At 37.9% G+C, this 27,543-nt stretch overlaps 3 protein-coding genes and 1 non-coding gene across 4 annotated transcripts in view; 1 reads left to right on the top strand and 3 right to left on the bottom strand.

Annotated features, from left to right (window-relative positions):
* Positions 1–9,339, bottom strand: part of LOC140862495 (uncharacterized) — a 28,013-nt gene extending 18,674 nt beyond the window's left edge. The window contains exons 1-2 of the mRNA XM_073265525.1: positions 9,195–9,339; positions 9,000–9,133 (exon numbers count right to left, since the gene is read on the bottom strand). Of these exons, the coding sequence (XP_073121626.1) occupies positions 9,000–9,133; positions 9,195–9,339 (279 nt within the window). The remainder of the gene's footprint in view (positions 1–8,999; positions 9,134–9,194) is intronic.
* A 928-nt stretch (positions 9,340–10,267) lies between these two features.
* LOC140870106 (small nucleolar RNA R71) lies at positions 10,268–10,374 on the top strand. Its single transcript, XR_012147086.1, has one exon. It is a non-coding gene; the product is annotated as a small nucleolar RNA R71 (small nucleolar RNA).
* A 2,069-nt stretch (positions 10,375–12,443) lies between these two features.
* LOC140862494 (uncharacterized) lies at positions 12,444–13,444 on the bottom strand. Its single transcript, XM_073265524.1, has 2 exons — positions 13,062–13,444; positions 12,444–12,936 (listed from the first exon to the last, which is right to left on the bottom strand). Exons 1-2 carry the CDS (start codon positions 13,442–13,444, stop codon positions 12,444–12,446), a joined length of 876 nt encoding a protein of 291 aa, XP_073121625.1.
* A 1,822-nt stretch (positions 13,445–15,266) lies between these two features.
* Positions 15,267–21,904, bottom strand: LOC140862005 (probable sphingolipid transporter spinster homolog 2). Its single transcript, XM_073265009.1, has 16 exons — positions 21,560–21,904; positions 20,976–21,107; positions 19,772–19,873; positions 19,364–19,468; positions 19,187–19,262; positions 18,725–18,799; positions 18,430–18,529; positions 18,297–18,353; positions 17,828–17,867; positions 17,604–17,680; positions 17,392–17,468; positions 17,088–17,201; positions 16,626–16,745; positions 16,263–16,391; positions 15,680–15,758; positions 15,267–15,442 (listed from the first exon to the last, which is right to left on the bottom strand). The coding sequence occupies exons 1-16, from the start codon at positions 21,727–21,729 to the stop codon at positions 15,327–15,329; spliced, it is 1,569 nt and encodes a 522-aa protein (XP_073121110.1). The 5' UTR covers positions 21,730–21,904; the 3' UTR covers positions 15,267–15,326.
* Positions 21,905–27,543: the final 5,639 nt, after the last annotated feature.

The following is a 27,543-nucleotide window of genomic DNA, read 5'->3' as shown; positions in this document are numbered from 1 at the left end:
AGTGGGAGTGAGATTCATAAAATTAAATTCGCCTATTTTATGTCTTAGTAAATTGTTAAACAATCATTGATATATGTCTGTTTTTCTTTTCAGTATTTCATACAATGAATTCGCGAAATCCATTATTCTCGATTCTCGAACAAAACAAGTTGACTGGCGCCAACTATACGGAATGGTTCCGGAAGTTGAAGATTGTCTTAACTTCGGAGAAAATGCTCTACGTGTTGGAGAAAGCACCTCCGAAGGAAGCACCAGCTGACATAAGTCCGGAGGAATTGGCCAAACTTGATGCATGGTGTGACCATGACATCAAGACCAAATGCTATATGCAAGCCTCGATGTCTGATGAACTCCAGAGGCGATTTGAGGACACGGTGAATGCTGCTGACATTCATGCGCAACTCAAGGAACTTTTTGGGGCTCAGTCGAGGGCTGAAAGGTTCGCTACTGTTAAGGAGTTGATGACGTGCCGCATGCGTGAAGGGACTTCGGTCCGTGATCATGGGGTACGAGTGATTTGGCTCATACAGAAGTTGGCGACCCTAGATTTGGTGTTGGAGCATGAACTCAATGTGGATTTATTCTTCTGTCTCTTCCTTCTTCATTTGATGGATTTGTGATAAATTTTAATATGAACAAGATAGAGGCCACCCTAGAAGAGATGGTCAATATGCTCGTTACATATGAATCCACACTTAAGAAGGATAAACCAGCTTTCTTGGTGGGCTCCTCATCTTCTGCTAAGAAGGGGCCAAGTATGAAGGGCAAGAAACGTTCTACCCCACCCAAGAAAGTCGAGCCCGAGAAGAAGCAAAAGACAAAGGCTTCAAACAATGGAAAATCCAAGGATGTTTGCCATTACTGCAAGAAGCCGGGTCATTGGAAGCGCAACTGCAAGGAATATCTTGAGCAGTTGGGAACTGCAAAGGGTATGTTCTATATTGAAATAAACATGTCACTTAATACAACTTCTTGGGTATTGGATACCGGATGTGGATCTCACATTTGCAATGATTTGCAGGTGATGACAAGAAGTCGCAGGCTTAGAATGGGTGAGACCCAGCTGAGACTCGGGAATGGTTCCAGAGTTGAAGCTACGGCCATTGGAGATGTTTGTTTGACTTTGCAGAACGGTTTTAAATTATTGTTAAGAGATGTTTTATTTGTGCCAGATTTAATTAAAAACATTATTTCTATTTCTATGCTTGATAGAGATGGTTATTCTTGCAATTTTGTGAATGGGATTTGCAATATTTACAAGAATGAATGTTTAATTGGAAATGGACAACTTGAAAACGATCTATACAACTTAAAACTAAAAGACGTTCCAGTGAATTATGTTGATAAACCGGCGACAACAAACAAAAGGAAAATCGATAGTCAAAACCCGGCAAACCTTTGGCATGCTAGGCTAGGTCATATTTCCTCAAGGAGGATGAACAAGCTAGTGGGAGAGGGCATGTTTGATATGTCTGATATTAATTCTCTACCTACTTGTGAATCCTGCCTAAAAGGAAAAATGACTAAATCTCCTTTTAAGGGGAAACCTGAGCGTAGTCAGAATCTGTTGGATTTGATCCATACAGATGTTTGTGGTCCATTTAGAGTAGGGACTCAACATGGCCACACCTACTTCATTACCTTTACTGATGATTATTCAAGGTATGGGTATTTATATTTAATGAAATATAAGTCTGAAGCATTTGAAAAGTTCAAAGAATTCAGGGCTGAAGTAGAAAACAAGCTAGGTAAAAGTATTAAAGCACTTCGATCGGATCGAGGTGGAGAATACTTGAGTACCGAGTTTTTGGACTATCTGAAAGAGAATGGGATTCTCTCTCAGTGGACTCCTCCTATGACACCACAGCTTAATGGTGTATCGGAGCGTCGTAATCGAACTTTGTTGGACATGGTTCGATCTATGATGAGCTTCACTGAGCTTCCACCTTCGTTTTGGGGCTATGCGCTTGAAACGGCGGTATTGTTGTTGAACAACGTCCACACTAAAGCAGTGGACAAAACACCATACGAGTTATGGAATGGCAAAGCTCCTAAGTATTCGTACTTGAGGATTTGGGGATGTCCTGCTTACGTGAAGCGGACAGTGGGAGATAAGTTGGATAGTCGATCCAGCTTATGTTATTTTGTAGGGTATCCGAAGAATTCAATCGGATATTATTTCTATTATCCTGCTGAAACAAAGGTGTTTGTTTCTAGGAATGCCACCTTCTTGGAGAAGGAGTTCTTATTGGATAAGAAAGGCGAGATGATGGAACTCGAAGAAGTTCGAGAAGAACCCGAAATACAAAATAACGATCCTACACCTCAGGAACCATTGCTGGACACGCCTGCACCTAGAAGATCCGAAAGGACTTCTAGACCTCCAGTTCGATATGGTCTTCTTCTTGAAGGGGATCAAGATGAACCCGACATTGGATGTGATCCAAAAAACTTCAAGGAAGCAATTTCTGATGCGGATTCGAATTTATGGCTTGAAGCTATGCAGTCAGAATTGGATTCGATGCATACAAACCAAGTTTGGTCTTTAGTAGATCCTCCCGATGGAATTGTTCCAATAGGGTGTAAATGGATCTACAAGAGAAAGCTTGGGCCTGATGGTAAGGTATTGACCTACAAGGCGCGATTGGTGGCGAAAGGTTATACTCAAAGGCAAGGAGTTGACTATGATGAAACCTTTTCACCAGTTGCAATGTTCAAGTCCATAAGAATCCTGATTGCCATAGCTGCATGGTATGACTATGAGATATGGCAAATGGATGTGAAGACTGCTTTTCTTAATGGAGACATTAAGGAAGAAATCTATATGAAGCAGCCTGAGGGGTACACATCCATGGGAAGCGAGCATAAGGTATGCAAGCTTCAGAGATCAATTTATGGTCTAAAACAAGCATCAAGAAGTTGGAACCAGAAATTTGATGAAACAATAAAAGATTTTGGTTTCATCAAGAACCCGGAGGAACCTTGCGTGTACAAGAAAGTAGTTAAGGATGCGGTGACATTCTTAGTACTTTATGTTGATGACATCCTACTCATTGGGAATGATGTAGGGATGTTGCAGTCAACAAAGATATGGTTATCAGGTAGATTTTCGATGAAGGATTTGGGAGAGGCATCCTACATTCTTGGGATACAGATCTATAGAGATAGGTCTAAGAGAATGATAGGACTCACTCAATCAACCTACATCGATACCATATTGAAACGGTTTTCAATGGATGGGTCCAAAAGAGGACATCTACCCATATGTCATGGAGTTTCTCTATCCAAGTCTATGTGTCCCAAGACTGATGCAGAGATAGAGAATATGACACATGTACCATATGCGTCAGCTATAGGTAGTATCATGTATGGGATGATATCTACCAGACCGGATGTAGCATTTGCTCTGAGTGTCACGAGCAGATATCAGTCTAATCCTGGTCAAATGCATTGGAAAGCCGTGAAGGACATTCTTAAGTACTTGCGAAGGACTAATAATATGTTCATGGTGTATGGAGGACGAGATCTCAAATTGGAAGGCTATACCGACTCTAGCTTCCAAAGTGATGTGGATGACTCGAAGTCAACCTCTGGATTTGTGTTCATGCTCAATGGCGGTGCTGTCTCTTGGAAGAGTTTCAAGCAGGACACCACAGCGGATTCCACCACTGAGGCTGAATACATTGCAGCATCAGCTGCTGCTAAAGAGGCCGTTTGGATGAGGAAGTTCGTCCAAGAGTTGGGCGTTATTCCTGAATTTGTTGTTCCAGTCCCGGTGTACTGTGACAACACGGGTGCCATTGCTCAAGCAAAGGAACCAAGGTCTCATCAAAGATCCAAACACGTACTGAGGAAATACCACATAATCCGGGAGATTGTGGAAAGAGGAGACATCATTGTCGAACGAGTGGCCTCTGCAGACAATATCGTTGATCCGCTTACTAAGCCCTTGCCAGGACCATTGTTTGACAAACATCGCGAAGCAATGGGTCTACGTAGTATGACTAGTTGGCTATAGGGCAAGTGGGAGATTGTAAGAGTGGGTGCCCAGTGAGCCAACTGTGTGGCTATGGGCTTTGATGACTCTTTGTATAAACAATCTTTTGTTTAATATTATTTACACTTTTATGGCAATGACTTTATATTACTTCATATTGTTATATTGTGATATACTATTGTTGTTTTGATAAAGACCTTGAATATACTATAGTGTATGTAAGATGTGGTAGAACATGGAGATGTCTATCATGAAATACATCTTATAGTCACTGTATATTCTAAAAACCGTTCCTAGTCGATTGAGCCGTCCGATAATAAGGATAAGGATCGCTCGAGTTTGAGACTAGCATTTGCAATGCGGAGTACCACGTTTCATTGGTAGGGAACATGGAGATGTTCGAAGCATGCAAATGGATATTCATAGGATGAATAATCGAACTACCCTATCCGGACTTTCCAAGTGGTTATCACTTATCGAGTGGATAAAGTCCGCGGTTTTGGTTGTACACCATTAGTCCTTACGACTTGAAACATCATGGAGACTCTATATGCTAGTGCTGTGCTTTGACTCGTTTACCGACTCTATGGGGGTCATCAGGTGTCGAGATTGGGTACAGTTACGACACATATAGGAGTCAATGCATTGTTGTCAAGGATTCACCACATACTTGCGAGTGTGGATATCCTATGCGATCTGAGGAGATATTAGTGTGACAAATCTCTGGCCAGAGTACTTGATGTGATTTAAGAAATGGTTTCTTAGTAGCACATGCGATGTCACTAATTTGATCTTCAAGATGTATTGCATAGTTATCGAATCTTGAGCGACTCTCGATATACCAATGGTTGTTGATTCGATCGGGATATATGGATGAAGGGACCGTACTGTACGCTAACCAAAATCTACTGGTTCTTGTAGGCACTATCAGTGATACCTAGGGAATCATGGGGCGATGTTGCTAGGCGCTTTACCATGATTCGTTGGGCAAGTCGGAAAGTGTTGTTCCGAGTCACAAGGAGTTGTGAGCCCACGGCTAGCTGTATCCCTGAACCATTGAGGGTCACACAGTGTAATGGAGTTTTAATCCCCGTTGAGATAGTTAAATTTAAAGAGTTAAATTTAATGAACTAAGGAGTTGGACTTCTTAAATAAGAGTAAGGGAGTAGGATTTCCTAAAATGACATAGGGATGGACATTTTTGGAAACCACTGAATTCGGATTCAGGAAAATTTATTTTGACTTTAAAATGTGCAGAAATGGTTTCTGTGCACATTGGTGAAATCGGTTCATCAATCGGAGTCACGATGAATTTTATATTAATTTCTGAACGTGCGGGCTTTGCTTGTCGGGCCCTAGCTTATGACTAATGGGCCCTAAGGTGTTAGTGGCCTGCATTATAAATAAGTTATTGCAGTACAGAAATTAAAAAACAACAGGTCATTATTTTGAGAGCAAAAATTTCGAACCCTAGCCCCTCTCTCATAAAGTTTCGGCCGAACACTCCCACTCTGTCAGAGAAAATTTCGGTCTGTGATTTTGAATCGCAGTCAGGAATAACGAATCAGATTCGTTTAATCTCTTCGCAGAAAACTTCTGATAGATTTTCTAGTGCAATCTATCAGAGGGATTTAAACCCCATTCGTGGACCTGATTGAAGGAGTTCATCAGTTCCTGGGAGATACAAGAAGCGCAGAGAAATCTGTGTGGTGTCCATTAATCTCGCTTCGAGATTGAAGGTAAAATTTAATTAATTGTTATTTGAATTTTACACACACAATAATTTAATCGTTGAATGGTTGATACCCATACCATGGAATTGTTCCATGATAAAATTTTAAACTTCCGCTGCACCGGGTATCAATCGTGATTGATCTGACCGCCAGTTTTTCAAACACTAGGACCATGACCAATGCATTTGTAGTAGCCCGTACCCTAATTGAGTAATTAAAAGATTAATGCTAATTAAATAAATTGGGTATCGGACGGATCGGAAGCTCCGAAGGCATGATCGGAAGCTCCGAACAGGATCGGAAGCTCCGATGAGCGATCGGAGGCACCGATGATATTACGTCATTCATGACGTGTGGTTAGATCGGAAGCTCCGATCCGGATCGGAAGCTCCGATCACCCCTATCCGGATTCAACAAGTGATATTTTGACACGTGGTAGATCAGGATCTTCGGAAGCTCCGATGGCAGGATCGGACGTTCCGATCGAGGTTCGGATGTTCCGATCAAGGATCGGAAGTTCCGATCGTTGTCTATAAATAGAGGGCCGAGGCTTCATTTCCAATTGCCAATTCCGAGTATTCCCTTTCCTTTCTAGTCTATTTGAGTTGTTCTAGCCTTCCTAGGCTTGACCCGGCGGTCGGCGAGGCGTTCGGTAGTCGTAGCGGAGTTGTGCCCACGTTCTGGAGGCATCGACATCAAAGGGCTAACAACGGACGAAGGTATAGCTTTTGCTTCCTATAAATATTTAGGAGTATGCAATAGCTTAGTTAAGGCTTTTAGAGCACTTTAATGATAGTAGTATCATTTGGCAGTGTAGAGCAGACTATAGGCGTGGACCTAGAGTTGGTAGAGCTTGCACTGTTTTGAGGTACGAAAGTACTGTTCGAGATATCCTGACTGAGTATGCATGTATTATGTGACTGCATGGTTTATATGTCATTGATTTATGCTGCATTCATTTGCATCTTGTTGTATCTCTTTCGAGATGTCTGTTAGTAGGGTTGTACCCTATCCTGTTAGTGGATGGACTTCCATCGATTTGGGTCCGGCGTATCCACAGTTATCTCGGTATGGGAGCCACCTCATGAAGCGACGGAACAGCGTGCTACATACCAGGGCCCGGTCTGTCTCTGTTATCTGATCTTTGACCTCGAGTTTATAGGGAGTTCACTTTGCATGCATGTATACTCATACTCTCGTATTGAGCGTTTTATGCTCACGTCTCGTACTTTGTGTTTCTGGACACCCTATTCCATGGGGCAGGTTTGCGATTGGACGAGGAGGGTGGATCCAGGAGGGGCTAGTCAGTGGTTGGCCAGCTGGAGCTTCGTCTAGGTTTTATTACTGTTGTTTGGGTTTATACAGCTATTCGATTTGGTTGTATATTATTGGGATAAATTACAGATTCCTTTACTTGGGATTGTATAATGTTTATGGTTTCCGCAGTTTTATTCTGATATCTGTTTAATTAAATTAATTGCATGCCTATGTTCTGTTTAGCAGGTGATCCGGGTAAGGGTCACTACAGCATTAGACTCACTCACACCACTAAACCAGCCCCTCAAACCTGCTTAAACTCAGCTCGAAGGCTGCCCTCAGCCATCCTCAAAACCGAGCCCAACCTCTAACCAAATTCAAAGCTTCTTCAGACTCCAAATCCCACTCTAATTTCAAGCCATCCTAAGCACTACCATGTGACTACATTTCACCCATGGTAGCTCCTAACCCACCATCCAAATCAACATAATCAATCCACTCAACAATCGAACCAAACATGCCATGAAGAATTCTGGAAAATAATCGAAGAGCAGGGCGGGCGGAATGAACTTTTGAGTAGGGCAAGGAAATTCTTGAATTAAAAGCATTAAATGCAATCACATAAACTATAATAATCCACATGGTGTAGAAAGAAGCCCATTATCCTTGCCTAAGCTACAACAAGAAAAGATCGAAGAACACAAGCTCGTGTGATGCGGCCGAATCCATTTCCTTCGAACAGGGCACGAACTCTGTGAAAAAAAAAAATGAAAGGCGATTACACAATCTTCACACGACACAATACTCTGAAATGGTGAAGAAAGAACTCATAGTCTTGCCCTGCTAAGTGAAAGAAAAATCGAAAGAGGCAAGAGCTGCTGCGGCCAATCGAAGGCTGGAAATGGAGCTGGAATCGAGCTCAAAACTCTAAGGTAACAACTTTCTCAGCTTGCTGAGGAAGCTGCCTTGTCGGAGAAGAAGAAGGGAAGGAAGCTATGACAGCTAGTTTGGTGAAGAAGGAGCTGAAGCCGATCGATTTTCTTGAAGAACAGGCCAAATCTGCGCTGCTAAGGGGGTGTGTGTGTGTGTGTGCGCGTGAGTTGTGTGTGTTTTGAGTATGGGTGTTTGTGGCTAGGATTAAATATTTGAGTCCTAGTACTAGCATAGGTAAAACCTAGAAAAATAGGAGTGTAGGAATTTCATGAAAAAGTGAAACACACTTTTAAAAAGTGCTAAACCCAACAAACAATTAGGACTACAAATTAAATCGCACTAAAAATAAAAATACAAGATTAAAAAAAATCCTAATTTAAAATATTAAATTGATTTTACTAGTCCAGGAATTAAAATGCTAATTTTTGCAATAGTAAAAAAAATAATAAATTCTAATGCGCGAGAAAAATATAATATTTAGCCGATTAACACAGAAAGTTAAAATAATTAAAATCATAAATATTAAAGACTAATTTAGGCATGAAAATCCAAGAATTAAACACTTAAAATATTCTGATGTCACGACGACGAGTAAAATATTTAAATAACATGAAAAGCGATTTAAAATAATTTAAACATCTAGACTAACGTTTAAAAGCAATTTAAATAAATACAGAAGTGGAGATAAAAATCTTTAAAATAATTTGGACAAATAAAAAGAAAGATTTGAATAAATAAGTATAAAACCTTTAAAATATTTAAAACAATTAAGTTGCACAATAAAAATCATTTAGACAAATAAACTTAAACAAATAAAATCATTAGTCAAATGTTTAGTAAAATAAAAGCATTTGAATAAATAATAAAATATTTTATTAGCACATAATTCAAATAAGGAATTTAAATCAATTAAACTTAAAAATAATAAAATCCTAATATTTATTAAATTAATGCATGTGATTTAGTAGATTAGATTTTAGGCGCCACAAAGGTCTTCCCAGAATAAGAGTCATGTCCAAATCTTCTTCCATGTCAAGTACCACAAATCCCATCGGGAAGATGAATTTGTATACTTTTACCAGCACATCTTCTATTATCCCTCTTGGATACTTTAGAGATCTGTCAGCCAATTGCAACGACATCCTAGTGGGTTTCGGCTCTCCCAAAATCAGTTTCCTGAAAACATAATAGGGCATTAGATTTATGCTAGCACCTAAATCACACAAAAGCTTTATGAAAAAACAAATCATTAATCATGCAAGGGATAGAGAAACTCCATGGGTCTTTTTGCTTTGGTGGGATCTTGTTCTGAACCAGTGCAGAGCAATTATTTGTTAAACTAATCATGGCATGCTCCTCCAATTTTCTCTTGTTGGAGAGAATCTCCTTCAAGAACTTATCATAGCTGGGCATTTGCATCAGTGCGTTGGCAAAAGAAATATTGATATTCAATTTCTTGAATACCTCTAGAAATTTTGCAAACTGGGAGTCTAGCTTGGCTTTCTTGAGAGCTGCAGGAAAAGGTGGTGGAATAACAACATTATTTTATAATGTGGATGGTTGTGTAGAATTAGAAGACTTATCTGCAGTTTTTTCCGGTATAGTAACTTCTGGTTCTACTCGCTTTCCACTTCTCAATTCAACTGCCTTGACCTGCTCTTTTGGATTCTTCTCCGTGTCACTTGGAAAAGTACCCGGATCTCTACTGTACATCGCTTTAGCCAACTGCCCTATCTGATTCTCAAAATTTTTTATCGATGCATCCTGATTTTGCATTCTGGTTTCAGTGGATGATATGAACTTTTGCATCATAGGTTCCATGCTTGACTTCTCCTCCTGCTGCTGTTTTCCATAGTTCTGATTTCCATATGGCCTATTATTCTGTCCTCCCCACGAAAAGTTCGGATGTTGTTTCCATCCTGGGTTATATGTATTTGAGAAGGGATCATTCTTAGGTTGGTTTTGATTTCCCACATGGTTTACCATTCCTCCCTCTGTTGATATGAAGGGTTGCCAGTCTGACAATCTTTCGTGAAATTTTTAGCACCACACTTCTTGAATACTCATCGCAGAATTCCCTAAACTTAGCTCTTCAATCTTCTTATTCATCACCTCAAGCTGAGCTGCTACTGAAGTGAAGGCATCTACATGATGAATTCCTGCGGATCTCCTGGTTGAATTTCTCTCAGACGGAGGGTGATAACTACTAGATGTCATCTCCTCAATTAACTCATACCCATCCTCTGGTGATTTTTGTAACAAATTACCACCTGAAACTGCATCTAACATGGTGCGATTAGTGTGAGGAAGACCATAATAAAAAATTTATACCACAAGACAGTCTGGTAGTTTGTGGTGTGGGCATCTCATCAATAGATCTTTATAGCGCTCCCATGCTTCATAGAGTGTTTCCTGTTCGCCTTGAGAAAATGTTGTGATATCAGCTCTTAGCTTCATTTATTTGGATGGTGGGAAGTATTTAGTGAGGAAAGCTTTTGCGAGATCATCCCAAGTGGTGATGAAACCTGCAGGTAGATTCGTTAGCCATGCTTTAGCCTTATCTCTTAATGAAAAAGGGAATAAACGCAAATGAATAGCGTCATCAGAAACTCCCTGCATCTTATAAGTATCACAAATTTCTAAAAAAATTTGTAACGTGGGCATATGGGTCATCTATCATCGTCCCACCAAATTGGACTGTGTTTTGCACCATTTGAATGATAACAGGCTTGATTTCAAAATGATTCGCTGCTATGGTTGGTCTGATGATGTTTGGTCTGGCATCTTCGATGGATGGCAAGGCGTTATCCATCATGGATATGTAGACATGTGGTGTTCTTCTCAGCATCTCCCTCTAAACGTCGTCGTTCTTCGTCTGCCATTGCTTCTTATTGCTTCTTTCTTCTCCGGCAAAAAGTTCTTTCGATTTCTGGATCAAAAGGTAAGAGTTCCGAATTAGGTGAATGTTGCATGCACTGCCGGAGTATCCTGCAGTTCACAGATGATAATAGTGATTAAAATTGGAGTAGAGAAAATAAACAAACCACATTAAAGTAATCAATAGTCCACGGCAACGGCGCCAAAAAATTGATCGAGCAAATACTAACACTTAAAATCAATATAAATATCTCTCAATTATGCTCAAAATTATCGCAAGTGCACGAATCAAGTTATAGTAAAGTGTACTGAGTACGAGTATCGTCCTCAGGGACTATGTCACAATAATTCAGTTATTTTATTTCTCTACCCAAAGTAACAAAGATTTGATGAATGATTATACTAAAATTATAAACTAATGAATTCAACTTAAAGCATTTGAATTAAAATAAATAACCACAGCAACTTTTAGAATAGAAAAATATAATATAAGAAAATTTTGTTGGAATCTCGGTTCAGTTTCCCCCTAATTGAACTGGACGATTGACATTTACTTTTATACATATAAATTCAACAGGAATTCCTGATATATCGACACTCTCTCTCGAGTTTATACCAATCTAATTCAAGTTAATGAAACAATTAATCTCTTTAATTATTTATCATTACTGATTGCTTTGCGTTCTTTAAATTCCTACAACTTTCAACCTGGTAGTCTATGGTTATCAACATGTACTAAATATCATATCTCTATACATATTTTAAGTCCATGGATCGTGTCATTCGTCCTAATCATGAATTTATCTCTCGATAACAATTCACAACCTACGAATCTATGCTAAAGTTAGCTACTCCTTAACATAGAAGAATAAACCATGACAAAATCAAATAATAGTATAAAGTAAACTCAATTCGTCTAACAAATTCAATCACACAAACGTGTTTCGGGGTTCGGATCCCCTAAATTCCAACAAAATTAGGTTTAGCTACTACAACCCATAATAAAATTAATCTAACAATGTTTTCAACATAAAAATTCAAAGTTTGGAAAATAAGAAAACTCAAAACGCCAAGGAGAATCCTCCGATCTTCACGAGCCGCCTTAGCCTTTATCTTCTGCGTGTCGAGCCCTAAAAACGTCTGAAAATCTTCTATTTATATTGCCCCCAGAGTCCTTTCCTTTTAAAAAACCCGGAATAAAAATTTTCCAAAACACGCGAGAGCGCCCGAGCGGTAGAAAATAGCAACTCGGGCGCTGAGAATTCCGCTTCCTCACTGCCTCTGTTTCTCGAGCACGCGCTCTAGCGGTAATAAATTACCGCTCGGGCGCACCCCTCTCTGAATTTTTCTTCTTTTCTTTGATGATGCGCCCGAGCTTCATTATTCAACGGCTCGAGCGCACCCTATTTTTTCATACTTATCTCGTTTTCCTGCTAAACAACCAAAAATACCAGAGGAGTGAACAAAATGCATGAGAAAACACTAAACACAATAAGATTAGATTAAAACAAACAAAATGACATGAAACGAATGCAAAACACATAGAAACCAAGCAATAAAACAATTGAAAATGATTCCTATCAATTGGCTACCATGGTTCTTATAACCAATGCATCATTGTGAGGAAAACTCACCCCTTCCTCATCTCATGGTCTAAAACTGATAACCGGCGTATCTGGTTCGGAGCCCTTCCCTACTCCCAAACTCTTTTTTCTAGCCCAAGCCTTCCGAGCCCGGTGAGAGTCCCCATCCGTGGATCCTCCCGAAATCATGTGAATGACCAGTCGGGCCGGGGTTTCTGGATGCTGGTTAGGTTCCGGCACTGCAGGCCTCTGTTCTCGCCCTTGATCCAGGGCACGGGTCTGACTTGGGGCTCGGCCTGGCCCTGGATCTCGAGCTCCTCCCGTCCTGACCCAAGGAGGGCCCCTCGGCCTCCTACCCTGACCTCCCGAGCTCCTTCTCTCATCCTGGGTCAATAGTCCCTTCACCTTTGAGTTATTCTGGATAGCTTTCTCGATTTCCCTATCCAGCTTTTGACATTCCGAAGTATCATGCCCATACTCCCTATGAAAGTTGCAATATTTACTTGTATCTGTCGCTCGAGGTATATCCTTCCTTTGCTCTAAGCGAGTAGGACGGCTGAAGACATTTTACTCATCACAAATCTCCATGGCCCATCTTTAGATACCTTCAGAGTTGTGTATCTAGAAAAACGACCCAAATCTCCCTTCGCCCCTGTACCCTGATCCCCTTACTGATTATACCGTTCTCCTCTACCCTCCACCTCATTTCTGTCCTCCCTCTGTTGCTTCTGTGTCTCTTCCACATTGATATACTTCTCTACCCGTGCTAATAGATCATCGTATGTATATGGGGTCCTCTTTACTAAGGACTGGAACAAGTCACCACCCTCGAGTCTTTGTGTAAAGGTGCTGATTAGGACCTCGGATGGACAGCTCGGGATTTCCAATTCCATGGAGTTGAAACGTTTAACAAAATCCCGCAGGGACTCGCTCTCCTTTCTACGGATTTCAAAGAAGCTAAGAGAGTCTTCTTGTGCTTCTTGCTGTTGGTAAACTGATGTAGAAACATAGTACTGAATTCCTCGAAAGAGGTAATACTCCCTGGTTCCAGTTGTGTGAACCATTGCTGGGCTGATTTGACCAAAGTAGTGAGGAAGACCTTGCACTTGATCATGTCGGTGTAACAATGCAACATGGCCGCATTGTCAAACTGCCCTAGATGCTCCTCAAGATCAATACTTCCATCATAATCGTCGATCCTCATCATTTTGAAATTTGAGGGAATGGCTCTTCCACTATCTCCTTTGAAAGAGCGACATTCTGCATTCTAGGCATCTGTCCCTTTCCATTGTCCGGTCTAGTCTCCTTGTCTGCTCTCTTTCCTGGTACTGTCTCACTTCCCCCTATCTCAGAAGTATCTTCTTCCTCACCTCCCTTCTTCCCCTCTTTCATCCCCATCTGAGCAATGAACTCGGCCATCGCCTCCCGTACTGCAGTTATTACCATGCCATTGACTTTGTCCAGCCTAACTGTTGCCGTCCTCTTTTTAGTATGGAGCGGGGGCCTAGTCGAGGCATCTGACTTCTGTTCTTATTCATTCCTCTGTACTATTCTTCTTGTGGAAACCATATCTACGTCTTAAGATACTGCAGATAAGAGTTTCCCACAGACGACGCCAAAATGTTATCACTAGAAAATGTCGTGGTAGACGTGGCAACTTTCTCTGGTAACGCATTCTCCTCAAGTATCTTTACTGTCCACCTGTTCACCCTCCTGCACACACTAGACAACTCATGAATGGGCGCCGGAAGAACTTTCGGCGTGACCACTCTGATGCTTAAGTCAGAATAGGGCTTAATGGCCAAGAAACTCAAGTAGAATATATGAATGTATATGAAAGTGAATGAATAATAATACATCAAACCTGGTATTTATAGGAGACGATGAGAGAGTTTTTCCGACGAGAAATATTATCTTTCACGCAATATTAGATAGTATTTCCTTCTTATCTAAGATTCTGTTTTATCTTCCAAGATATTATCCTTTTCTCAAGGAAACAAAATCTCCCCTAGCATCACACCTCTTCCAATTCCTTCTCCCGACTCCATCCTCTAGTCCGTCCTCCCCTTCTCCCGAAACCCGATCCAGACAATCTTCTCCCTAAGTCCAACCCACCCCCTCTTGCCCTTCCGAGCCCGAGCTAGGCTTCCTTAAGGCCGAGGCGCCAAGGTGCTGAGGTAAACCTCCTCCATCGAGCCCGAGCTAGGCCTGCTTATGCCTAGGTGGACTTTCTATCCAGAGGAGGTGGACACACGTATATCATATGCACACCTTGCTTATATATTGAAAGGTATCGATTTTCCTCTCATATATGTTTTCAAATACATGTATGCTCAAAGTTGAAAACTCGAAAATTTAATGGGTCAGAATTTTCGGCAATCTTGAAATTTTTGAAAAATAGTGCAAGTAATTGGCCGTATTGATTTTTTGTTTAGATAAGTTTTGACATTTTTAGATTCAACAGTGTAAGTTTCAGAAAAAAAAGATTCAGTCGTGTTTCACAAATGACTTGTTAATTTGTACAATAAATCTTTAAACCTATTCTGAAATTTTTTTTACAAAAACATCATTACACTCATATACATTCATTTGGTTTACTCGCAACGTACGGATTCGATTGCTTGTTTAATTTATGAGAGAAATTTTTGAACTTTTTATTTTAATGCAACTATATATATATAATTTTGATCACCTTCACCTTAGGAAGGGTTTATATATATATATACATGCGTGCTTTCCATTAATTTTCTTAGATACAACAATAGCGAAAAAGTTTACTGATTGGCAATTAAGAATTTACCTATTCACATTGAAGGTTACGGAAACCAAAAAAAAAAAAAAAAAAAAAAGATAATTATTTACGGAACAGAGTTTTTTAAAATTAAAAATAAATAAAAATAGTGGTCAACACAAGTGCAAAACAAAAACCAGCAAAATTCATGAAAATTATGCGGTTTCAACTGTCCTCTGATCAAGCAATGGAGTTGAGTTTGCCTTGTTAACAACAGCAACTGGATCCTCGTTATCTTCGTTGAAACGATCCACGCTATGAATGAATATGCCTGAAAAATTATAGAGAACCAACCCGACTGTTCACATATAGCATAATCAGAAAGCGTTCTTAGTTTAGTTCAGTTCAGTTCAGTTCCTAATCGTCCCTCGTTTCATCGTCTTGACAAGGCCCCCCAAAACATATATGCATGTACCAAAGTATTCATTCTCTATACTTAAATCGTTAAAAACAAATGCCGGCTCCAACATGATATAAAACAAATAACGAGTTTGATTAAAATCGTTACCTATGAACCATATTCCAGCTGCCACGAACAGAATAGATGTTAAAATAAGAGCAGTCCGCCTCCAATTGTTAATTTTATCCTGCAGAATTTATCTTTTTATTAGAACTGAATCACCAGAATTTGACAAAGTTTTCAAAGTGTTTGCTGCTCTACTAAAAGTTAGAAGTGGTGATATATGTGCAACTCAATAGTTAAAATAGCATAGCAACTCAAAAGCACCACATTTCAATCATTGTGCTACCAGAGAATCAGAGATAATCGTCGCTTTGAAAAAGTTTTATGTCCCAATAAATGCACCAATTAGAACTCGTGAAAATCGAAGGTATGAGCTTAGCTCAGCGTCTACTATTTTGCTAGCTAATGATAACTGCACTAATTTTTCAAGATATGAGTCTCTGTGCATACCATCTTTTAGTAACGACAATTATTGCTTCCTACCATATTTTATTCTCAAAGTGCATAGTCAGTATGGTAACCATGTTATGATAAATTTCCAGTATCAAGCTTGACTGAAATCAAAATCTGAAGACCTACGGTGGGAGAATTATAATCAATTATCAATCACAGAAACGAAGACACAAACCTGGAGAAGCCCGACAAGGGGAGAAGATGGCACATCACCGAATATGTGAATGGATACCGTAGACATGGCCATGGATAATGGTCGCAGGCTAGGCTTAACACAATGGAGACAAACAAAATTTACTGGGGCCTGCAGTGGCAAAAGTAAAATCTTTATAAGTCTGGTAGCATTTTCCAGAAAAAAAAAATCAACATGTTAATTTTACAAAATAGAAGAAATGATGAGAGACAAAATCATGTTCGGCACCCTTTACTCTTGAGCACCATTTTCAATTCCACAACATAGAATCGAAATACGAAACAAATACCGAACAGGTGACCAAAAAACAGTTAAAATCAAGAAGATAAACAGGAAAGACAATACCTGGGTAGCAAACACCAACAGCTCTCCTATAGCAAACATAGCCAAAAACAAATAAAGGCTCTTGAAGCAAAAAGCTGCAAAGCAAAAGGCTGCTCCACATAATGTCGCCACTGATAGAAGCTGACGCAAAATTCCAAGTGTGAGCACTTTGTTGATCAAAGCCAAACATATATGGAATTATAAATAAAACAAATCCACTTTTGGTAATTATTTAGCTAGGACAAAAATATAGATTTTTAACAGAGATTGCTCCCAAGAGGCTCGGATGCATACAAAAGTTTCATTCACTCTGCAGAGAAATTTGTCTTCTCACCCGACACAGAAATGGGCGAGCAGAAGTCCATAGTGCAGTAAATCAAGTTATATTCAATCATAGAGTTGTTCCATAGCCCATGCAAATTTCAAATTGACCATACAGTAATAAGTGATTGCATACGTGAATGTAATGCACAAATGGCCCACCTTAAAAGCATTTGATAAAGTGGCAGTCATACGATCAAGGACAAAACCACCAATTAAAGATCCCAGAATTCCGCAAACAGCTGTAACACCTCCAAACATATAATCTGCATTGCTCTGAATACAAATAAAACATATTATCAAGGGATGTAAAATATGTAAAGTCAATATTTCTGTCTTTTTAAATTAAAAAAAAAAGAAGGTAAAAGCCAATATTGAGTGAAAAGGAGATACATCTCAAAGTGACAGAAAAAACAATAAATGGCTAAAATATGGCAACATATTGTACAGGCCATGAAGATATTACCATGTGATATATGTTATAGCCTGCCTTAGGTCCCCAATAGGAATAGGCACCGATGACAAAATTATAGGCAATGTAACCTGCAAGAGCCATTCAAGAAGAAAAATTACAAATACAAGGTGGCACTCTCAGTTTGTAGTTAATCAGCCAATGTGTTGGTTGGTAACTATCATGTGTCCTTTTCCAACAGCAAAATCTACAGAAAGAAGATTTACCCAGAACGTTCACCACGTAAACCTTCTCAAGACAAAGAGCTTTCATATTTCTCCCAAATACTCTCACACCTGACGAGCTGAAATCACATAAAACTCAGTGAGAAGGAATCCATTCATGTTACTTCAGACCCTTTCAGACGTTAACTTGATCAGGAAAAACATATTCTTCAAGAAAGCATTTCCCATGGAGAAATCAAAATTAATTCTTGAAACTAAATCCTTACCATGATGGTTTCGAACTTTTGTCTGCAACTTCTTCTTTTCCTGAAAGTTCACCACCTTTTTAACCAAAAATACATTCATAATAATTTGACCACATGCAGCGATATATAGACCTTCTAGAAACTTTTGAAGCAACAGGAAACTACAAAACTAAGAAACAAGAGAAATTCAAAGGATATCCAAACAAAAGGACAAGCCAATTTATAGATCAAGAAAGGTTTATGAGAAATTTTACTCAACTCCACTCACTAATAAAACATCATAAGTCCACTCAGAACTCTTATTTGACAGTTGACCACATAATCAACTAATCATTCGGTACTGATGCAGCGATGCATCAATAAAATGTATCCAGCAAAACTTATCACCTAAATATTAGGAGCACACTATTCTGCAAGTATTCATAAATGGGAAAATTTGATGCAAATGCTTCTAAAGTTGTTTTGATTCGTAAAACATTAAACCCCATACCTTCAGAGCCATCTTCTACAGCTCTCGATGCTCCTTTAGACCCAGCAGGAGAAAAGCCTGTCAAACTATGTCTTAGAAAATGGCGATTAAATAAAAATGGGACCAAAAAATTAAGCAATAGCCCAATATTGACCTTTTAGCTGTAAAGGCTTCATTACAAAGCCTAAAATGACAAAAGGGAGCATCAAAATAGCCTCCACCCAGAATGCCCAACGCCAGCTATATTGACCAATCTACAAGCAATAACCAGAAGAAAAAATGAATGGGTTCTATACTGAGAGTAAAAAATGTCTTTACAATTGAGAAATAATACATGGAAAAGTAAATACTAAAATCGAGTTCATGTGGGTAAACACTTCATCTGGGAAGAACTCATAATTTTGCAAACGATACGCACAAAAGTTTCTGCCAGGCAGTTATAGACATACCCATCCACCGTAAACATATCCAACCGCAATACCAGTTGGTATACACATGTAAAATGCTCCCAGCCATACTGTTCTCTGTCACAAGGAGACATAGGAGATCGTAAGGAGATTAGGCTGCAACATAAAAGAAGTATGCCGTTGTTTTAAGTCTCGATTCCCTTAGAGTTTATAAGGACAAAATTCAAATTTAACAAAATCAAGATTGACATAATTAGCGGCATTCTGAGGAGATTGTCTTTTCCATATGCCCAAAATCACAGTAACGCTTGCACTGGCATTATTCTTGTCAAGTCAATGTGCTTCTTAACACTTAATAAGTGAATCAGTCAATTAGCCACCTAGATTTTGGTATGATTTGACATAAATCTAACGAGAGCATGGTTCTGAAAGTGTGTCATATTCAAAAGAAGTGTGAATCTTATAGATATCTTGTGAGATGATAATTTTAGATGGACAACAAACCCGAGCGACTGGAGCATTGTCATCAATGAATGGAGCTGCGAGACTTATAAAAGAAGCCTCGCCGACGCCCACTAGCCTACAGAAAACAAACATATAAAAGAGAAAAATCATAATGACATAAACAAAGAAATAAATAGCACATACAACTTTGGTATCATTCGGACAAGCTTTACTTACATACGACCAACTGCAATAGTCCAAAAATTATGTGAAAACCCACAAAGAGTAACAGCAAAGGTCCACACCGTCAAACCAACTCCAATAAGCCTAAAGGGATTGAAGCTGCAAGGTTCACATGGAACAAGAAGGTAAGTTAATTACCCAAAAAAAAAAAGCTTTCAGACCTTCAAGTAGGATGTTCCAGATATTTTCCAAGAGTTGAGCTCTTTTTTCTCATCCAATTTTTGAACACACAAAAAATTTGTAGCACAGATGGAAATCATTAAACTGGAGAATAGCATTTCATAGAACCGACAGAGAGATAAATGATAGCGGAGAGGAAACACCAAATTGACACGAGATGCATATGGATAGGCTGACCAATCACAATACGGAGAAAAAATAATGAAAAGACAAATGATTAACCTGTTGGCTGAAGATGCAAATATGGGAGATGCTACAAGGAGTCCCACCATGAAAGCAGATGATATAACTCCATCCTCAAAATTAGTCAAGTTAAATTCACCCCTGCATAATTTTGTATAAGAAAATAAGACAACATAAATATCACATAATCATAAGAACTTTTCAGTAGGGTTCCTTTCAGTTATTGAACCATCGATAATTTTTTAACTAATCACATGGTTTATTTGGAAACAATTTATTTGGATTTTGGCCACAGCATCGCAAAAATTCTTGTAATAAGAACTAGTAAAAAAATGTCAGACAATAGTCAACAACGTTACCAAGTAAATAAACAAAAGAAGCAAAATAGAGTGGTCAAAAACACCAGATTTCGCCCAAAACACCGCACTGACTACTACTAGAACACTTACCTTTTCCTCTCACCATTTTTCTACTGAGTACTAACAAGAAAAACAAATACATTTTTCACCACATTCTATTCCATTACGTGGCATTTAAGGAAAGAAGGGAGAGGAGTGAGGAGCGATGCAGTGAAGTACTCTTACAGTAGGAGACTTGTATATTCGTTGGTGCACATAGTTATTCAACTAAATTGAAGTAAAAAGGAAAGAAAACAGGAATGAAGATCGGAATTCAATTTATCATCATATAGCCATTGATGCATATAGTTATTAAACTTAATTGAAGTAGAAAGAAAAGCGAAACGGAAAGAAGATACTAGAATTCAATCACAAATTGCCAAGCTCCGGCAGTATGAACATTCTAACTGAGGCCAGCTTAATCATTAATTATTGACCTCCTACGCCCCCTTGAATTATTGTTGAATGTATTACAGAAAAGGTGTGTCATGGAGGGGAGTACCCATTCAAATTTTCCTCTGACATATCTTCCTTTGGTAGTGAAACAAGTCTCCTACCTTATATTGCATGTTCATTAATCCTCCCATGACACCACAATCAAACTAAATCTAGAAGAAATATTGGAGCCACAAGTAAAACCCCATCGTAGAGACATTTAATTTCCCTTTTTCCAATTTTGTTGCCTTTCTGAATAGGCAAATAGGCATGAAGAGGAGATAACAACGCACATAACACAAACAACATAAGAATGATCTTAAAAAAGGATGCAAGCAAACGAAAAACAAAGAGTGAACCATTGATTGTCACTCTTCGTATTAGTAACCAAAATTGATATAAGAACTTACTGGATTCCACTACCACCAGAGCATGCACCACTTTCTGAACAAGTTTTACGGCTTCCATTAACACCATTACTTGCTATAGCACCACGATCCACGTAATTAATTAAGTTGATTATACAAAAGATAAAAAGCAACCTGCCAAAACAGAAAACAAAGATGAACAATGGGAAACTTTGATTGAAATCTAAATGCTGGAGTTCACAGATAGAACAGAATTCAGGTACCCACACAAATAATGTTTTTCAAATCCAGTAACAGAGACGAGATATTCAATCAAACCCGTGCATTAGACACAATTTTTCAACCATCAATGTCCGATACAAAGGAAAAATAAGTCCAATTTCCCTCCCAAAACGAAATTTCGCATAACTTCATCGACCAAAATGCATTACTTCAACATTGACCATCCCTAGAAAGACAAACTCCCAAATTTCTTGGAGACCCACGAGGCAAAAAAAGCTCAAGATTCAAACTTTCTTGATTCCAGCACATATCCCACAATTCCACAGGAAAATCACAAAATATCACCCCATATACAGACAAAAAAAAAACATGAAAAAGGGGTGTGCAGGCCACCCAAAAGATACCTTTTAGGCGTAAACCAAGAAGGGTTGACAGATGATGATGTATTAGCTCTTGCCATGTCGCTCCCTGCTTCCTTCTCTGTCTCGGCAGGCACAACTGGAGATGGAAGCTTCGGACTCGTGCTCGGGTTTGGGCCCTTACTTGGGTCCTCTGGCTTTTCCTTTTCAACCATTGCAAAAAGTATCAAACTTCCAATATATACCGGTTCTCTTTAATGTTTGACCAGCGGTTCTCTTGGAAGCCACCAAAGGATTCCTCCCTATGGATATGTGTGCACCTCGCTCCTCCTCCTGTTTACCTTTTTTTTAACCTTTGCTATTCTTGTTTTTTTTTACTGCTTTTTGTTAATGGTGGTAAACGGGGGATTTGAGATGTTTGATTGAGCTTCTTGTTGTGATCCTTGTAACAAAAATCTGATCTTGTGGGATTTTATTTGGAGTTTTGATTGTTTGGACTTTGGATTAGTGAAATTTCACCTCTATTTATTTTTTACCATAAAAATTATTTTCTAAATTCGAATTATGAGTTTTGTGGAACATAGTTTTATTGATTTATTGTGAAAACTTTGTATTTATATGTTATATATATTGTTTGATCCATCTCCGGATTATGAAATTAGTATGCTTATTATAAACTAGAAGTTTTAAAAGTCAAAATAAAGGGAAGAAAAGACTAAATAGGAGGAAATCAAAAATAAATTAAATTAGCTTTCTTTAAATTTTAGCCTATATAATTAAAGAAATGAGATTGTTAACTTCTGTATCACATACGAATCTTAATGCTAGCTAACTGCATACTTTATTATATAATAGCGTTATATGCACCCGATTCATTTTTTTTTTTTGCATAAATTAATTGTTTGATCATTTTCAGGATGGATGGGATGAATTAATATTAAAATAAAAAATATTTAGTAATTTAAAATTATTTAAAATTTGATAACTATTATTAAAAGATATTGTTTGTCTGTTGGAGATAAATTTGAAGGGAGGTTAAAATAAAAAAGAGATTTTCTGTGAAACTAGTAAACCTAATCATATTTACAATAAAAGTAATATTTTTGACATTAAATTAATATTTTTTTCATATAAAGATGACCTAAATAGGATATTGATCTCACACAATTAAACCGTTAGACGATCTCATAGATTTCGTTTGTGTTTATTAAATAATTAGGGTTAAACAAAATTGATTGAAGATAGCTAGTAAAGGAGATGATTTTTAATTATTTTGAAGTATAAATGAAAATTACAATTGGGAAAAACTGCAATTTTGGTCCGGTATATTTTTCACTTTGCGATTTCGGTCCTCTATGTTTTCATATTTCAGTTTTAGTCCTGCATATTCTTATTTTTGGCAATTTTAGTCGTTTTTCTTCGAAAATGCTTACGTGAGACTGACTATACATTTCAGCTCCACATCAACACTGCACTAGTGCACATCAGCGTCACATCGGAAAAAAGACTAAAATTGCTATAAAAAAAACAAAGATAACGGACTAAAACTGAAATCTAAATCTAAAAATATAAGAGACGGAAATCGCAAAGTGACAAACATACAGGACCAAAAAAGCAATTTTTTCTTACAATTATATCATCATATAAACTGTGGTGACCTGCACCGTGATTACCTACTAATCAAAAACTTAAGCATTTAATTAAACTATAAATAAACATAATCAGAGTAACCGCGGAAACAATCCAAATTACCGAACCGACAGAATACAACCGATAAATAAATCCAAATAATACAACTCAATCGAATTAACTTTAAATTAAATAAAACCTAGTGACTAGCATTGCAATCATGCCTTGGTCACTACCTAATCTCCAAATCCCTGGAAGAAATACATGCAACTGTCCCGTCAAATGTGGTGTCCAAGAAACACAAAAATATGGACGCGAGCGAACTACGCTCAGTTCGAGAGTGTGAGTACGGATACCAAGATACTAGGTCAAGAATCCTGCTCACTTACTCGGGCCCCAGGTATATAGCACTCTGTGTCATCGCATCAGGAGGTGGTTCATATATCCAATGTGGATATCGGTGACCTGACACGAGTCCAAGTGTCCAACCATCTACTATACGTAGGGTGAGCACCCTACTATCGACTACATCAAGGGTATAAGCTCAATATGTTAATGCATGAAGCATAATATCATGACAGGTAATATGCAGATAAAATCATGTTATATAAACAATGCAAGACATAATACATACTCAGTCTGGATATCTCGAATAATATTTTTGTACCTTAATTCTATCAGGCAAGATACACCAGTTCTATAGTCCAAGCCTATAATCTTGAGATTACTACATCACTAAACAATATCTAAAAGCATTAACTAAGCTAATAGATACTCCCAAACTATATATAGGATCTCGAGTATACCTCCGTCCATCGTCAGCTATTTGATGTCGAGAGTTCCCAATCGTAGGCACAACTCTGCTACACCTCCAGTAGCGCCTCGCTATCGCCCAATCCTCGATAATATCGGACTAAAACTCCCAAAACCACTCAAGATTCGAAAGAAAGACTTTGTGAATTGGCAAGAATTCTGATTCTCATACCCTATATTTATAGACGGATATCGGAAGCTCCGAACTCCCAATCGGACGTTCCGATCTCCACATGCATGCCAAGTTCCAAACTGCCAAGATCGGAAGCTTCGATCCCTACTTTAGAAGTTTCGATCTTAGGCATGCAGCTACGTGTTCAAACCAATGTTCTAAAAAGCGGTGGGTGGTAGGCAGGCGGTCACCCACTGCCTAGCGCCTAGACGCTTAGGCGGGGCATCTAGGCAGGGCCTAGGCGGTTTTTTATTTTTAGGCTAAATATTTTATTATTCTAGTCCGATCCGTCTTAATATTTATCCAATAATTCTTTTTTGTCGAATTCACCTGCCTAAGTGGTGTTTTTTTTTTGTCTAAATATCTAATTATTCTTGTTCATTTTAATATATCTCAATAATTCATTTTTATCGAATTAAAACTTGAAATATATGACATATTTCTCGTTTTCATCCGCTACAAATTAATGGACAAACATATCAAATAATCTTTTTTTAAAAAAAATTAAAGTAATAAAAATAAAAAAGTTATATATATATGTTAATCTAGGCGGTCGCCTAGGCGGATTTTGAGGCGTCTAGGCGGCGATTAGGCGGTCTAGACGACCAATTAATGCAATAATACCTAGGAGCTTTAATTGCCTAAAAATCAGAGCGGTGGACAACCACCTAGCGCCTAGGTGCCGCCTAGGCGGTCCTAGGTGCCGCCTTTTAGAATACTGATTCAAACATCAATGACATGTCACAAATGCGCATAACCTAACTACGATCGGAAGGTCCGATCATACTTCGGACGTTCTGATCTCTCCAGAGCTTCCGAACTCTTTCACCCCTTCCGAAGCCTTCGGACCCTCTGAACTCTACAAAACATTGGGTTCGGACCTTCCGAACCATCCGAACCAAAATAAGCCCATTAACCATTTTTGGAAATTCTGGATCCGATTTCTTGATCCGTTTGACATAATTAAAATCTCTTAATTATATTTTACTTGATCTAAACATATTTAGCAAATTAATCTTGTAAAAATAGAACCTGGCTACTACATAAACAATATTAGTAAGGACATGTTTGGTACATTAAAAAGGAATAAGGTATGAATGAAATTAAATTTGAAATCAAATAAGAATGAGAATGGAATGGTGATTATATTTCACATCAATGATTGATACTAGAAAAAAATGAAAAGAAACGAAATTTTAATAATCAAATCATTTGTTAACTACAAATAACAAAATAATTTCTATTCATCATCATCATCATCATCATCATCATCATCATCATCATTATTGATGTATTAATTATTATAAAATTATTATTAATATTTTAAGTAATCTAAGCCTACATTTTGATTATTATTACCATTATTTTATTATAATAAGAATAAATAACTATAATAATATTTTTATAATTATAATAATAAATAATTATATTAATATTTTTATAATATGTCTATTATATAATAGATGAGCTTATTATAATAACTACCTTTGAGAAAATAAAATATATTATTCTATAATTATTCCTTCCTATGCACTATCTCACTTAAAATATCCTAAAAAAAGTACTCATAAAAAACTTTTATTTTACACACGTAAAGCGTGTGCATTTTTCACTTGTAATTATAATATTATTATTTTTTATAAATAAATAAATAAATAATTATATTGATAATTGATTAAATAATTATTATTCATTAAATAATAATAAAATATTTATATAATTATTTATTGATATATGTTATAATAATTTTTTTTCCGAACATCGCCATTGTTGTGGCGGGTGGTTAGGCAGACGGACCCCTACCATTTTATTCAAAAGTAAAATGGATTACAAAAGAGGGGGGATAATTCCTAAATATATCCCTCTAGTTTCGTTATTGAGCCAATTATATCCCTTTTGTTTTTTGTATCCTGAAAATATCCCTTATCAATTAAAAAGTGTCTCGAACATGTCCTTGAAACTAAATAATACCTATTCTGCCCTTTATTTCCCAATTTTATTAAAGTTATACATAAGCTCATCATGCTTCCGTAAGATTAATTAAAATTAAATACCTCTTTGACCATAGTGTCGTCGGGTCATACCTGCCGAGTTTTACAAAGTTCTCCTCACACTCAACCACGCAGTCGCAACAGATGGTTTTTGCACAATTCAACGACACCCAGCATAGCCTTAATTCATTTTCTACCTTAAGGCGTATGATATATAAAATTAATTATAAAATATAAGCATGGATGAACAAGAGACTTAGGAAATTTATTCAAACAACATATTATTACATAAATCAACCTCCTTTGAAGAGGATAAGATAACTAGTTTAGCTACTCATAGTAGCCTTGTTCTTGAAATACATAAAACAGAAATTTAACACAAACTCAGAAAGAGAAATATTACAATAATTTTTATTTCGTAAGAAAACTGAAGAGAATGATCGATGTCTTCAGCTTCCTCAAAATCCTGTATTTATAGCAGAAGTTTCACTCGTTTCACCGAGAAACTTCAGAGAATCTTACAGCTGTCTTGACTTCTTTATGCCATTATTGATGGCATCTTTTGCTAGTGGAAGAGTCACATGCCCGATGGCATCTTTTACTAATGAAGGAGTCACATGCTTGACTTTTTCTTTTGGATTTATTCTCCTCACATGCCTTCTTTATTGTTGTCGGGGCATCTTTTTCTTTTGCAGTGGGCCCCTGGGAAAACGCAGTTTTGGTGGTCCCTGTCCACCTTTGTTTGTCTCGAAAAAATCTTTTCGATTCGTTCGGGGCTTGAAGGTTTTTCCGAATTCTGGCTCCTTCTGGTTTGGACATTCTGGGCAGATATTTTCTGACCATCTTCCGATATGAGCCATGTTACAAAATTTTCGGCGAGTTTCTTTACTCCCCGTCAGCTTGTTGTTCCACAAAAAGTTCCTCTTCTTTTTGAAGAGTTCTTCCGCAAAAGTCGTAGTTTTTTTTGTCATTGTGTTTAACAGGAATGATCCGTTCACAGAATTTTGATAAAATTAGAACGAAAACTTGACCTTATCCATCTCGGTGAGACAAACCCAAATACCCCATGCCCTTCTGGTTGAAATTTCATTTTCTCCAAAAGTGGACACCAATGGTATTTCTTCAGATATAGGATGCTTGATAAATCTTTGATTATTCATGTCAGGTCTCCTAAGCTTGATGAAATGAAAGGGCTCGTGTGATCCTTTTCCTATTGGTTCTGGAGCTGCACTAAAGAAGTATAACTCGAGCACATCTCCTCTGGACAAATGATCATTATTTGCCCATGTTTCTTGGACTGCTTCCTGAATCCATTTTGGTAGTTGTGATATTTCCTGGAAGCCTGGTGAAGTTGTATAAACTGAGGCTAGAGCCCCAAATTTATATCATAGCTTTACATCCTTAGGATTGACATTGTTTTTTAG

The sequence above is a fragment of the Henckelia pumila genome, chromosome 4 (assembly GCF_033568475.1).
Source record: "Henckelia pumila isolate YLH828 chromosome 4, ASM3356847v2, whole genome shotgun sequence".
In the NCBI taxonomy this organism is placed as follows: Eukaryota; Viridiplantae; Streptophyta; class Magnoliopsida; order Lamiales; family Gesneriaceae; genus Henckelia; species Henckelia pumila.
This window is presented reverse-complemented; position numbering and strand designations above follow the sequence as displayed.